Below are 13,872 nucleotides of genomic sequence, written 5' to 3' on the forward strand. Positions count from 1 at the left end.
GCTAATGGAGGAGACTGTAAGTCTATCCCTCACAGCCTCATGTCATTCCCGTTGTAAATCAAAGATGGTGCTAGCATGAAGGTCTGACCACATGCTTATGCTTTACACTTAAAAATCCTCTTGGAGTAAACTTTGTGTGGAGTTTAGTACAATAATATTGGTGTAATTTAAAATAAATTATAGACAATTTTGCAACAGATAGAGTTTACGGCTTTCTCCAATCATTTGCATGGTGTCTGCAATTGGTGATTTACATGGTTGTAAAGGGATTAATGGAAAGGAGGAGGCGAGAACCAGCTTGAAGATATAAATAATAGTTTAATGAAGAACTAAACAAAAAGACAAACACACACAGGTGTCTGACAGCTGTCCGTAAATTTCTCTCTCACACTGTAGCTTGCAGTAGGCCTTTATCCCTAACTGAGGCTTGATTAGCCTGATTAGGGGCCAGGTGTGCGGAATGACGACCCGGCCCCGCCCTCCACCCGGTCACATTCCTCCCCCGTTCCCAGCATGACCTATACCCCCCCCCCCTTTCCCTGGGGAGGGGCGTACCTTCCACACCATCCACCCAGATGAGGGAGGGGACAAGGTGATGGAAACAAAAAAAAAAACGTGTGGCATCTACACGCCGTAATGCAGATCGTGCCAAATTATCAAAAAACTTTTAAAAAGAAAGGGAAAGGCTAACCTCACCAGTGAACTGCCAAAATACAAACAACACATGCCCCACCAGAGACAGAAATATACTGAATCACTGCTACATTTCTGTAAATGATGTATATCGCTCTGTCCCATGTGCAGCTTTAGGACTCTCTGATCACTGACTGGTTAATCTTCTGCCGACCTACAAACAGAAACTAAAATCAGCTAAGCCTATAGTAAAGACTGTAAAGAGTTGGGCCAATGAAGCAGAGCTGTAACTACAAGCCTGCTTTGCACTGATTGGATTGATTTTGAGGCTGCAGCCAAAGACCTGGACAAGCTCACAGAGACTGTGACATCCTATATCAGTTTCTGTGAGGATATGTAAATCCTACTAGGATATTTTTATAATTAAATCACGATAAACTATGGTTTACAGCAAAACTCAGATAGTTTCGTCATGTCAAAGAGGATGCTTACAGAAGTGGGGATAAAATATTGTACAACCAGACCAGGAGCACACTGACTAAAGGAAGTCAGAGTGGCTAAAAGAAGCAACTCTGAGAAGCTGAATAAAATGTTTTCAGCTAATGAACCTACATCTGTGTGGAAAGGCCTGAAAAGGATCATCAAGTACAAGACACCTCACCCTTGGTCTGTAGAGTCAACAATGGGCTGATGAATTTAATGTTTTACTGCAGGTTTGAAAAGCCCAATCGTACACCCCTCCCCTACTCTGATATTCACTTCACACACACACCAACATCTCCTAGAACCCCCCCTCCTGTTACTCAATCTGCACTTATGATCTGTGTGGAGGATGTATGCTGGGTCTTTAAGAAACAAAAGACTAGAAAAGCTTCAGGCCCAGATGGTGTTTAACCTGCCTGTCTGCAAGTCTGCACTAACTGGCCCCCATCTTCACACAAATCTTCAATAGATCACTGGAGCAGTGTGAAGTTCCCTGCTGCTTCAAACACTCCACTATCATTCCGGTCCCAAAAAAAACCCCAAATCACTGGACTTAATGACTACAGACATGTCTCTCTCACGTCTCTGGTCATTAAGTCATTTGAGAGACTGGTTTTGGCCTAACTGAAGGACATCACTAGACCCCTGCTGGACCCCCTTCAGTTTGCTTACCGAGCAAACAGGTCTGTGGATAATGCTGTCAATATATGACTGCATTATATCTTGCAACACCTCAACAGACCTGGGACTAATGCAAGGATCTTATTTGTGAACTTCAGTTTGGCCTTCAATACCATCATGCCTGATCTTCTCTCAACCAAACTGACTTAGCTATCCATGCCCACCCCAATCTGTTGATGGATCACCAGCTTTCTGACAGATATGCAGCAGCTAGTGAGACTGGGGAAACTCACATCCGGGACATTCACTATTAGCACTGGTGATCCTCTGTGATGCGTTCTGCCTCCACTGCTCCTCTCCCTGTACATGAATGACTGCATTGCATAAGACCCCACTGTCAAGCTCCTGAAGTTTGAAAACAACACCACGGTCAGCATAAAGATGGTAGGTTGATCAGATGGCTGTCTAGTGTGGTCACAACAACCTTGAGCTGAACATGCTCAAAACAGTGCCAATTATAGTGAACTTTAGGATAAATCCTAAATTTCTTAATAAAATTGTATTTCATCATTGCAATAGGTGTACATTCCATCATAGAGATACTCTAAAAGCCAGCACAAATAAAATAAAAACCCACAATTAATTTCCTTTAGATACACTAACATGAGTAATAAGCCATTATAAATATGCAAAGCTGACAGTACATATGGTCCAGATAAATAAAAAACTGCACAGGTTATATTAAGGTATAATAAGTCGTAGGCTATTTTACATGAGACATGTATGAGACATTATTTTTGATGGCTGGCTGAAGCTAAACGCTCCACACTTGATAGCAAAAAATTATTAATACCATAAGAGATATGGAGCGTCCCCTGCTGGTATGCACAGCTCATTTCCACTTCAACACTGGTATATCAAAGTCAGCCCTCCAACCAAGACTTATCTCTGCAGAACAAAAAATTGGCTTTTTCCAATCAGTGGCCATTTTCAAACCATTGAGATTTCCTACTTTTTTTGTTAGTTTAGAAATGCCCATCTTAGTTTGGAAACACCCACTGATTTCTACACTGAGATTCCCCACTTTTATTGGTTAGTTTAGATATGACCATCCTGGTTTGAAAACACCCACAGATTTGAAAACACCAATAACTGTTCTACAGAGACCTATACTTCCTCCAATAGGGGGATTGATTTTATGTAGTATATTCATATTAAACTGCAATCAATATTTAATTTTGCATTCAAAACAGTGTGTATATTTAATGTTTTCTGTATGATCTCCCTTAATAAGAAACCTCCATTAACATGGTTTTGCAGCTGCTCATGCAGCGCGACTGTGACAATAAAAACACAAATGTGTTAGTATGAACACAACACTGAAAATGGTTCCTGTTCAATCCCTTATGACTCTATGAGTATTCAGTTGTATTTGCAATCAGATTCTGTATCATTCTGCATGATCAATTGAAGAGAGGTAATATTTAACAGCATGCAAAATTCAACTGGTTTAAAACTGTGGAAAGATGCAAAAGGCCACAACAAAATTCATGTGACCTGAATAAAGTGCTTTTAGAGAATAATTTTTGAGGTAATATTAAACTAGTGCACTCAAATTCTGCTGAACAAAATCTGCATTAAATTAAGTTGAAAGCACAAGTATGGGTAAACAATTATGGCACTGCATGGTTTGGCATTGAAGCTCCCATGGCACTTCAGAGAGCTGTTTCTCCATTCAATGAGAATAAATACAATTACAATAACAGTACAAAATAAATAACAGCATAAACGCACTCAGTTCTTCAGGAGTGAATTACAAAATGTACAAATCCATTACGAACAGTTCCAAGATATTTTTCATTGGCCTTGATTCATTAAAAAGAACAGTGAAGTCTATTGGGACATTCTCAGAAGTGTATTTTTTTTGCAAGGCTTCAAGTCGGGAAGACTGAAGTGTGAGTTCAGAGAGCAAATCTTCAAAAACACTCATTGAGGTGGTGGACATAACTTGTAAGATTGCTGTCGTCAAGTTTTAAAGGTCAAAAACCACATGTTTCATTTGGGTAGCATCTGTCAATGAGGATCAGTACAAGAACATTGGAAGAACACTGATATATTTAGAATGTTGTCCTGCTTTGGAAAGCAAGGTCTGCAGTCTGCTGGCCAGATCTAAATCCAAGAATCACACAAGTATGCGGTCACTGTGCCACTATGTGGTTTGGGTAGGTCCAGGGCACCACTGGGCACTTCTTTTATGGTGAGCTCAGCTTCCGTGCTTTTCGATTGCCTGGGTCTGCAGAGAAGATCAGAACATGGATTAAACAACAAATCACAATTAATATGCTGTACATACACAGATCAGCCACAACATTAAAACCACCTGCCTAATATTGTGTAGGTCTCCCTCGTGCCACCAAAACAGCGCCAATCCGCATTTCAGAATAGCATTCTCAGAATAGCATTCTGAGATAATATTCTTCTCACCACAAGCTGTTTTGGCGGCATGAGGGGGACCTACACAATATTAGGCCGGTGGTTTTAATGTTGTGGCTGATCGGTGTATACAAGCCATCTCAATGCTTTCCTCTCATTGGGCAGTGGATGCCAATGAGATCTCTCACCTCCTAGCCAGGTGGAGTGATTCTTTACACCATCTCCCAGGATGCCTTGGAGGTTGGCGGTAGGGATTTGGCCTTCCTGTCTGCGACTCAGATTCTTTACCAGCCTGTGAGGATGTACAACTTAACTGATTCACTCCAAATCAAAATCTAAATTCCAAATTTAGTTTGCTGAATAAAGCTTGTTGATGAAATATTCAACTTATGCTCCATTGACTTAAGGAATAGTTAAGCCCCAAGAAAATTCTCCCATTATTTACTCACCCTCATGCCATTCCAGATGTGTATGACTTTCTTCTACTGAACACAAACACAATTTTTTGTAGAATATCTGAGCTCTGTAAGTCCTCACAATGCAAGTGAATGGTGGCTAGAACTTTGAAGCTCCAAAAAGACAAAGGCACCATAAAATTAATCCATGACTCCAGTGGTTTAAATCCATATCTTCAGGAGTGACATAAGTGTTGGTGTGAAACAGATCAATATTTAAGTCCTTTTTTACCACAGATCTCCACTTTCACCTTCTTGTGTTTTTGGCAATTCACATTCTTAGTGCATATCACCACCTACTGGGCAGGGAGAATATTTTATAGTAAAAATAACTTAAATATTGATCTGTTTCCCACACCTACCATATCACTACTGAAGATATTGATTTAACCACTGAAGTCAAATGGATTGCTTTTATACTGCATTTATGTGCTTTTTTTGGAGCTTTAAAATGCTGGTATCCATTCACTTGCATTTTGAGGACCAAAAGAGCTGAAATATTCTTCTTCTAAAAATTATTTGTGTTTAGCAGAAGAAAGTCATACACTTCTGGAGTGGAATGAGGGTGAGTAAATGATGAGAGAATTTTCATTTTTGGATGAACAATCCCTTAAAGCATCTGTTGAATGCTGTCAGTTAACACACAATATAATTCTGACTTGTCCTCCTGAAAAATGTAATTGTAAGGAATATTCTGGGTTCAATATAAGTTAAGTACAATCGACAGTATTTGTGGCATAATGTTGATTACCACAACATTCAACAACAGTCTACAGACCGGACAACAGTCCTTTTGAGTTGGGACCTTTATTTCTAGGTGGATGAACTTCTGGTTATGTGTTATCAATGTATTTCCATGCTCCAAGTATGCTTTTGATTTGGTATTAGTGTGTGGATATCATGTGGAAGTAACTGAGATTAATGCACTGGATTACATGATCATGACAAGAGTTAAAATACTGCATAAAAAATTTTGGTAAGAGATTCCATCACACCAGTTTCATTCTCAAGTGTTGTGGTTATACTTTTGAAACAGTATGACATTTTTATACAGTTTCTGAAGCATTTTGCTTTTTAGTCCTACAGACTTGCCCCATAGGTTTGTGAGTGCATTAGTGTAAACACATTTTACATTGTTTTTAAACAATGAGAGATTTGACTGTCAAATTATTGCCTGTGGTAATCGACATTATGATACTCATTATTCAAGTTTAGAATATTCCTTTATATTGTACAAAAGCCTACCATCTGGTAGCTGTCTTTTTGTGCCTGAAAACCATTATGACATACACTACTCACCACTGGCCATCATTTTCCTCATGCTGCAGTTGTATGACATCACCACATTTAACAATCAAGTTATCTTGCCCGTTTTTCTGCCAGTCGGCAAATGCCCTGTATCTGCCTGGAACCTTAAGCAAACAGGTTAAAATGGTTATAAATGAGGTGTCAACTAACTTGCGGTAGCAAGCTATGCCTTGTACCTTGACCTAGTAAGTGTGAAATGTGCTGCTCGCACCAGATGACCACCATCCTCTTCTTCAGTGTCAGACAGGTGAGAGAGACAGTTTGCTCCACTCCAGTCATCCAGACCTTCACAGATATCTACAGAATGTGGTGCACCCGGCCAGCCTACCACACACATACATTTCAGTGTGAACTCCTAAATTCTAATTCATGTAGTACAGGTCCTTCTCAAAAAATTAGCATATTGTGATAAAGTTCATTATTTTCCATAATGTAATGACAAAAATTAAACTTTCATATATTTTAGATTCATTGCACAGCAACTGAAATATTTCAGGTCTTTTATTGTTTTAATACTGATGATTTTGGCATACAGCTCAAAAAATTAACATATCATGAAAAGGGTCTCTAAACGAGCTATTAACCTAATCATCTGAATCAACTAATTAACTCTAAACACCTGCAAAAGATTCCTGAGGCTTTTAAAAACTCCCAGCCTGTTTCATTACTCAAAACCGCAATCATGGGTAAGACTGCCGACCTGACTGCTGTCCAGAAGGCCATCATTGACACCCTCAAGCAAGAGGGTAAGACACAGAAAGAAATTTCTGAACAAATAGGCTGTTCCCAGAGTGCTGTATCAAGGCACCTCAGTGGGAAGTCTGTGGGAAGGAAAAAGTGTGGCAAAAAACGCTGCACAACGAGAAGAAGTGACTGGACCCTGAGGAAGATTGTGTAGAAGGAATGATTCCAGACCTTGGGGGACCTGTGGAAGCAGTGGACTGAGTCTGGAGTAGAAACATCCAGAGCCACCGTGCACAGGCGTGTGCAGGAAATGGGCTACAGAGAAGCAGCACTCGAAAAGTACTTTTTTCGGATGAAAGCAAATTTTGCATGTCATTCAGAAATCAAGGTGCCAGAGTCTGGAGGAAGACTGGGGAGAAGGAAATGCCAAAATGCCTGAAGTCCAGTGTCAAGTACCCACAGTCAGTGATGGTCTGGGGTGCCATGTCAGCTGCTGGTGTTGGTCCACTGTGTTTTATCAAGGGCAGGGTCATTGCAGCTAGCTATCAGGAGATTTTGGAGCACTTCATGCTTCCATCTGCTGAAAAGCTTTATGGAGATTTAGATTTCATTTTTCAGCACGACCTGGCACCTGCTCACAGTGCCAAAACCACTGGTAAATGGTTTACTGACCATGGTATTACTGTGCTCAATTGGCCTGCCAACTCTCCTGACCTGAACCCCATAGAGAATCTGTGGGATATTGTGAAGAGAAAGTTGAGAGACACAAGACCCAACACTCTGGATGAGCTTAAGGCCGCTATCGAAGCATCCTGGGTCTCCATAACACCTCAGCAGTGCCACAGGCTGATTGCCTCCATGCCACGCCGCACTGAAGCAGTCATTTCTGCAAAAGGATTCCCGACCAAGTATTGAATGCATAACTGAACATAATTATTTGAAGGTTGACTTTTTTTGTATTAAAAACACTTATTTTATTGGTCGGATGAAATATGCTAATTTTTTGAGATAGGAATTTTGGGTTTTCATGAGCTGTATGCCAAAATCATCAGTATTAAAACAATAAAAGACCTGAAATATTTCAGTTGGTGTGCAATGAATCTAAAATATATGAAAGTTCAATTTTTATCATTACATTATGGAAAATAATGAACTTTATCACAATATGCTAAGTTTTTGAGAAGGACCTGTATATTCAGGAATTCAAAACTTTTGATTAGCCTGACTAATACTGACATCGTGCAAGGGCTTAGTGGGAAAGATTGTGTATGTGGGAGGGGAAATCACTTGACCTTTCATGCTTCCTGAATAATATGAAGTGTGTATTTGTGTGACTTTGAGCCTTGATTAGAATACAACCTTAAAGGCTTAGTTCACCCAAACATTTTAATTATCTCATCATTTACTCACCCTTATGCCATACCAGATGTGTAAGACTGAACCAGTTTAAACCAGGTACTAAGATGCATCTTGGGTGATCCGATCACATGTGGTCACCTGGTCGCTTAAATGCATCTCCGTTAACCACTTGTGATCGGATTTGGAGGGGAGGGTCTGATTTCATGACGACATACATCAGTCACTATGTCAGTGTGTTACTGCATGACATTAAAGCACAACAAAGTCAGAAAAGACAAAGCACGGGATGATGCATCTGAAATTTCCTTTAAGCACGAACACAACATTTTGAGCAGAATTGTCCATTATTTTAGTGGATTACCTGTATTAACCTGAGCTGCAGATGTTTGTGCTTCTCATAAGTCACTGCATGTTGAATTCAGACTCAATAAAGAAGATCCATGAAGTTCTTGTGTTTGTATCCACTGTCTTGTTTTAGCACAGTGGTTGATTGACAGGTGAGGGGAGATGCTTTGCTGCTCCCGGGACACATACGGGACAGATTAGCGCTCACACCTCAAATGCAATGAGATCAAATGCGTTTTTGACCACATTTGTAAGTGGTACTTATGATCCGATCACAAACCATTTTAGACCCTGTTTAGCACTGACCACATGTGATCGGATCACCATAAGAGCATCTTAATACCAGGTGTAAATGGGGTCCTTTTTCTTATGCAGAACAGAAATGAAGATTTTTAGAAGAATATTTTAGCTCTGTAGGTCCATACAATGCAAGTAAATGGTGGCCAGAACCAAATTCCAAAGTCCAAATATTATTATTATTATTATTATAACAACATTATTTAACCAGAATAACCTCTCTGAGATGAAAAATCTCTTTTACAGGACGTACAGCAAATAAAAATAAAGGCACATGTAATCAGTTTTAGGTGCAAACAGACCAAAATGTAATTCGTTTTTTTGGGATAGCATGAGGGTGAGTAAATGATGAGAGAATTTTCATTTTCGGGTGAACTATACCTTTAAATATAGATCTGTTTCTCACCCACACCTATCATATCGCTTCTGAAGACATGGATTATACCACTGTAGTCTTATGGACTACATTTATGTTGCCTTTTTGTGCATTTTGGAGCTTGAAATTTTGGTACCAATTAATTTGCATTGTGTGGACCGACATAGCTAAAATATTCTTCTAAACATATTAATTTGTCTTCAGCAGAAAGAGAAAGTCATACACATCTGGGGCGGCATGAGGGTGAGAAAATGATCAGAGAATTAAAATTTTTGGGATGAAATATCCCTTTAATTTGCGTGAAAACAGATAAATGTTTTTCAGTGAGTTTATGTATACTACCAGTCAGATGTTTGGATATACCTAACTCATTAAAAGGTTTTTATAATCTCACAAATCTCATGATCTACAGGGTTATGCTTGCATGCTTGAAAATTGTGGACAAATGAATAGTGTTTAAATTTCCTTAAAAAACTAAAATTGTAAATGGAGTTGGACTTAATACCAGTGAAACAAAAGCAGCCAACAAGTGCCCAGCATGCATAGAAACTCCTTCAGTAATGTATAAAAAGCATCCCAGCATACTTTATGTTCTTGGTTGAGAGAATGCCCAGAATTAGTAGAGCTGTAATCCAAGCAAAGGATGGCTACTTTGAATAAGCTACAATATGAGATAGTTATTATTTGTTTAAGTTATTGTCAGGGATCATTCAAACAGCCAGCATCAAATTTGATATAGTGAGTGTAGCATGTGTGCAGCTGTTTGTGAGTGTAATACTCACTGCGTCTGTTGCGCCGGTGCTGGGTAGAGCAACTAAGCGTGTCAGGACTGCTGTGTCCCGACTCAGTCCCCTCTGAGCTCACGGACGCTCTTTGCTGCTTGCTGTGGGACAAGAGCATGACATTAATTACCATACATAAACATGCACCATCACGCATAAAAACAAGAGCCAAACCAACCATCAGCCCAGCGCATGTATGTAAGAAGCTGGCAGATATGGACAGATGGCAGTCTAATTTGAGGCCTGCAGAGCAAATGACTCCATAACAGTATAGTGACATGCTGATAAGGAAATGGACTGAAATTCACAGAATTGATTCATACAACTCAATACGTTAAACAGGTGAGAACCATTTTACAATATCTTTTTTACAAGCACCATTCAACAGCCAAAATGATGGAGTTGAACCAAACTCTGATGTAGGTGAAGGGGTGGGATGGGAATCGTAAAGACAATTAATAAATAAATAACCAAAAATAAATAAAGACATTTCTGGTCCTACAAAAAAATTCTAAAGGCATCATTCCACTGTAATGGTGGCATAGATGTTTCATATACTGTATAGCACAAAAATATTTTTTAATTGTAGGAAAACAATTTATACATATGTAGTTTATTGTTCATTCTTGTGCACAGATGACAGAAAGACGCATGCTGATTGTCATAAAAACAAAGTTTAATGTGGCCCTGATGCATATATTGATATAATTACAATGTTCTATCTGCATTTGTTGAAGAATGCAGACATTCCAGTACCGTCAAAGGAATGATAAATCATGAAACGTTTTTGGTTCTAGTATTTGCTTAAAAAATAAAACCAGTTCGGAATAAGACCCGGTTATCGATTCCCAACCCTATTTTGGTGTTCGATTTAGTTTGTATTTCATACAAAACAGATGCAGAAATGGGGTCGCAAAGCATCTGCCTGTCCTACTGATGATCAGGGCACTGCTGGTGAGTTCCTGTTTTGGGGTACAGTACTGTGCAAAAGTTTTAGGCACATAAGATGTTTCACAAAAAGTTTTGTCTTAAGATGGTTATTTATATCTGCTACTTTAGTGTGTCAATAGGAAATATACATTTTAGACCCCCAAACATTACTTTTGCAAATAGAATAGAATAGAAGAACAGGGAGCCCTGCAACAGATGGCTTGGCCCTCACAAAGCCCACCACTGAACATTGGGATAACACAAAGAGAGAGAAGTAATCGAGACTAAATAAATAAAAGAACTGTGGCGAATTCTCCAAGAAGCTTGGAACATCCTATCTGTCAACATCCAAGAAACACTGTGTCCATGTGTAAGTAGGAGAATTTGTGCTGTTTTGAAGGCAAAGGTGTTCACACCAAATATTGATTTGGCTCTTTTTCTGTTTACTGGACTTTGTATGACATTCATTGATTAATTAACTATTTGTCATTATTTTTTATTTTTTTTTAAATCCTCACATTGAAGGTTTTTCACAAGTGCCTAAAACTTTTGCACAGTACTGGATGTATGGAGGGGACGATGATGGTGGTTAGATTGTGGCTGTAGCAGCCCTGTATGTGATGGAGCACAGATCGAAGAGGCCCCTCTCCAGTCTGCTTTACCATTGAGCGTCACTGTCGCTGTGAGGGGCGAGCGAGGCATGGGCTTGGAGCGCGAAGGCACACACACATGCCCCCCGACAGGGACACAAGGTCCAGGCGAGGCATGCAGCCCTTAAGAACGCCACGGGAAGGCCGCACAGCCCTGCGGGAGGACAGGCAACCACACACACCTGCTTCATCCCCCATAATCATCATCATCATCATCATCATCATCATCATCATCATCATCAATTTCTTCTTACACTTTCACCTTAAATTTGCTAAAATGGGATATGCTGAATGTGTGCGGCTTCCATATACAATGGCCCCAAAAGTATTTGGACACTTAAGCCACACTTTGCATTATATATAAAAAAAAAAAACAAGTGCCGTTTATTTGAAAGAAACACACTTTTCAAGCAAAACATTTCACATTTCATGTCCAATTATGTTTTCGAACACTTTATGCAAATACAAGAGACATGTCAGGCTTACAGTACACATCATATGCACACATTGCTAAAGCAGGGCTATAAATGCGGGGTCGTTATTGAATATGTGGGCGGGGTTCTGGAGAGGAAGTGTACTGAGAAAGATCTAATATAGCTGGAAGCTGCTGAAAGCTGGTCTAAGCCAAAGGGACAAGGAGAGAGAGCGTTGCCATGGTGAGTGTTGAGTATGAGGGTTCAAACAGGGATAAGAGGGAAGTTTAGAGTTAAGGTTTTCTGTGTAAGCAGACCCTTACCTCACAGAAAGGGGCGGAGACAGCTGCTTTTGGTCAGAGATTGCAGAAGAATGACACAACTCCTCTAGAACAACAAGAGAAGAAAACAGCAGATTACTTCAAGTGCACACACCGATCGAGATATAATACTTAAAATTCAATCATTGTATTTGTGTTGAGACCTTTTAGTTGCTTCTGCTGGTTGGTGAGGATCTTTCTGATCTCGTTCAGCCAGGTAATCTTCACCTCCACTGTGGGTGCCTGTGAGAAGTGTCAAAATTCCTCATGAGTCTGTTCTAAAGGTTTTGCATAGCAAGGGTAAATAACCATAATTAATGAGTAAATGATAACAGAATTTTCATTTTTGGGTAAACTATTCCTTTAATGTAAATGTTATTATAAATAAAAAGTGAATTTAGATGGGGCTGTCAAGATTTGATATCTACAACAGAGTGGAAGATTTTCAGCTAATACCAAAGTCTTATGGACTAATTTTATGGTGCTGTTTTGTCATTGTTGGTGCTCGACAGTGAACCATTCCTTAAAACCTTCATACCTGTATCACATAGACCTCCTCTCTGCCACTGTACCAGATCTCAAACTTCTTGATGTCTCCTTTGACGTTTTCCGTAATGCCTACTGCACTCATCTGCCAGGAAGAGAATTAAACAAACACAGAAAGCACTTTATATTCATAGAAAAAAAACACAATTCTGGAAACAGATAGCTCATTACCCCCCACTATATATCTGCCACATACATGCACATACTACCTTTAATCTGAGAAGGCCTGTGATGTTGCACTAAATTTTTTAAATCAAGGTAGGCACCAGTAGTCATGCTGTTATGAGCAAACAGCCTGACATACACGGATGCATGCAGTGTTGAGGGTAACGCATTACAAGTAACGTGCGCTTGTAAACACGTGATGCTTTTTCGGAGTAAAAAGTAACAATTTTTTTTTCATTTTAGACCATAATATCGGAGTTACGTTTTAAATAAAGTAACACGTTGTTTTTGTACACCTCTATTTTCCCCGTATTGTGAGAAATCAGGAGTAAAAGTGTGCAAACTTCAAGAAGACGTAGTGCATGATGGGCATTGAAGTTCTAGAGCATATGAGCCTTGGATGTGCAGCCGTCAAAAACTTTGCCAATCACAACGAGAGTTAAGAAATGTGTCCTCATAAGTGAAAGTTGTGGTGAATCTCTTTCGCTCCATGTTATACCTCCCCATAACTGGAAGAATGGGATGAGAAAAGCTGACTCTGGATCAGTGGCTCCAAGCAACATTCTACATTAATTATGTACACATTATCAGACACATTCCTTGAACATTCCCCGACATTCCCCACTGAATTTTAGCCTGACTTTTGGAAACATCTAAAGTTGACTCTGACATTGTTGATGGGCACCACACACGATGGCACAAATGATGCTGGTTCAGACGTTGAACTATACTGCTTTAGGTAAGACAGTGGCTTTTCTACATTATTCATATTGGCTGCCATGTTGATGAAAAAACAAATCATGAATATTCATGTTATTGAGACTTTATTATAAATGACGTGAAGACCTACTAATTGTAGACTTTCTAATTATCTTTTTGTTTACTATGTTGTTTTGATGTGTGTTGTACAGTAGCTAGCATGACCTGTAATGTCTCTTGTATGCAATGCATGGCTTATTTGTATGGAATGCATAGCATAGCAGAAGAGAAATTGTATGTCAGTAAAAAGTTATGCAAAAATAATGCAAAAGCATCGTAACACTTTACTTTTCCTAACCCTAACTTAATTAAT

At 39.4% G+C, this 13,872-nt stretch overlaps 1 protein-coding gene across 1 annotated transcript in view; it reads right to left on the reverse strand.

Annotated features, from left to right (window-relative positions):
- Positions 1-371: 371 nt before the first annotated feature.
- LOC127663099 (proto-oncogene DBL-like) overlaps positions 372-13,872 on the reverse strand; it is a 38,227-nt gene continuing 24,726 nt past the window's right edge. Inside the window, exons 23-30 of the mRNA XM_052154531.1 lie at positions 12,628-12,720; positions 12,254-12,332; positions 12,093-12,156; positions 9,777-9,877; positions 6,145-6,257; positions 5,925-6,037; positions 4,359-4,462; positions 372-4,030 (exon numbers count right to left, since the gene is read on the reverse strand). Coding sequence (XP_052010491.1) covers positions 3,990-4,030; positions 4,359-4,462; positions 5,925-6,037; positions 6,145-6,257; positions 9,777-9,877; positions 12,093-12,156; positions 12,254-12,332; positions 12,628-12,720 — 708 coding nt within the window. The 3' untranslated portion in view covers positions 372-3,989. The remainder of the gene's footprint in view (positions 4,031-4,358; positions 4,463-5,924; positions 6,038-6,144; positions 6,258-9,776; positions 9,878-12,092; positions 12,157-12,253; positions 12,333-12,627; positions 12,721-13,872) is intronic.

Source organism: Xyrauchen texanus, chromosome 23 (genome assembly GCF_025860055.1).
Source record: "Xyrauchen texanus isolate HMW12.3.18 chromosome 23, RBS_HiC_50CHRs, whole genome shotgun sequence".
NCBI classification, from domain to species: domain Eukaryota; kingdom Metazoa; phylum Chordata; class Actinopteri; order Cypriniformes; family Catostomidae; genus Xyrauchen; species Xyrauchen texanus.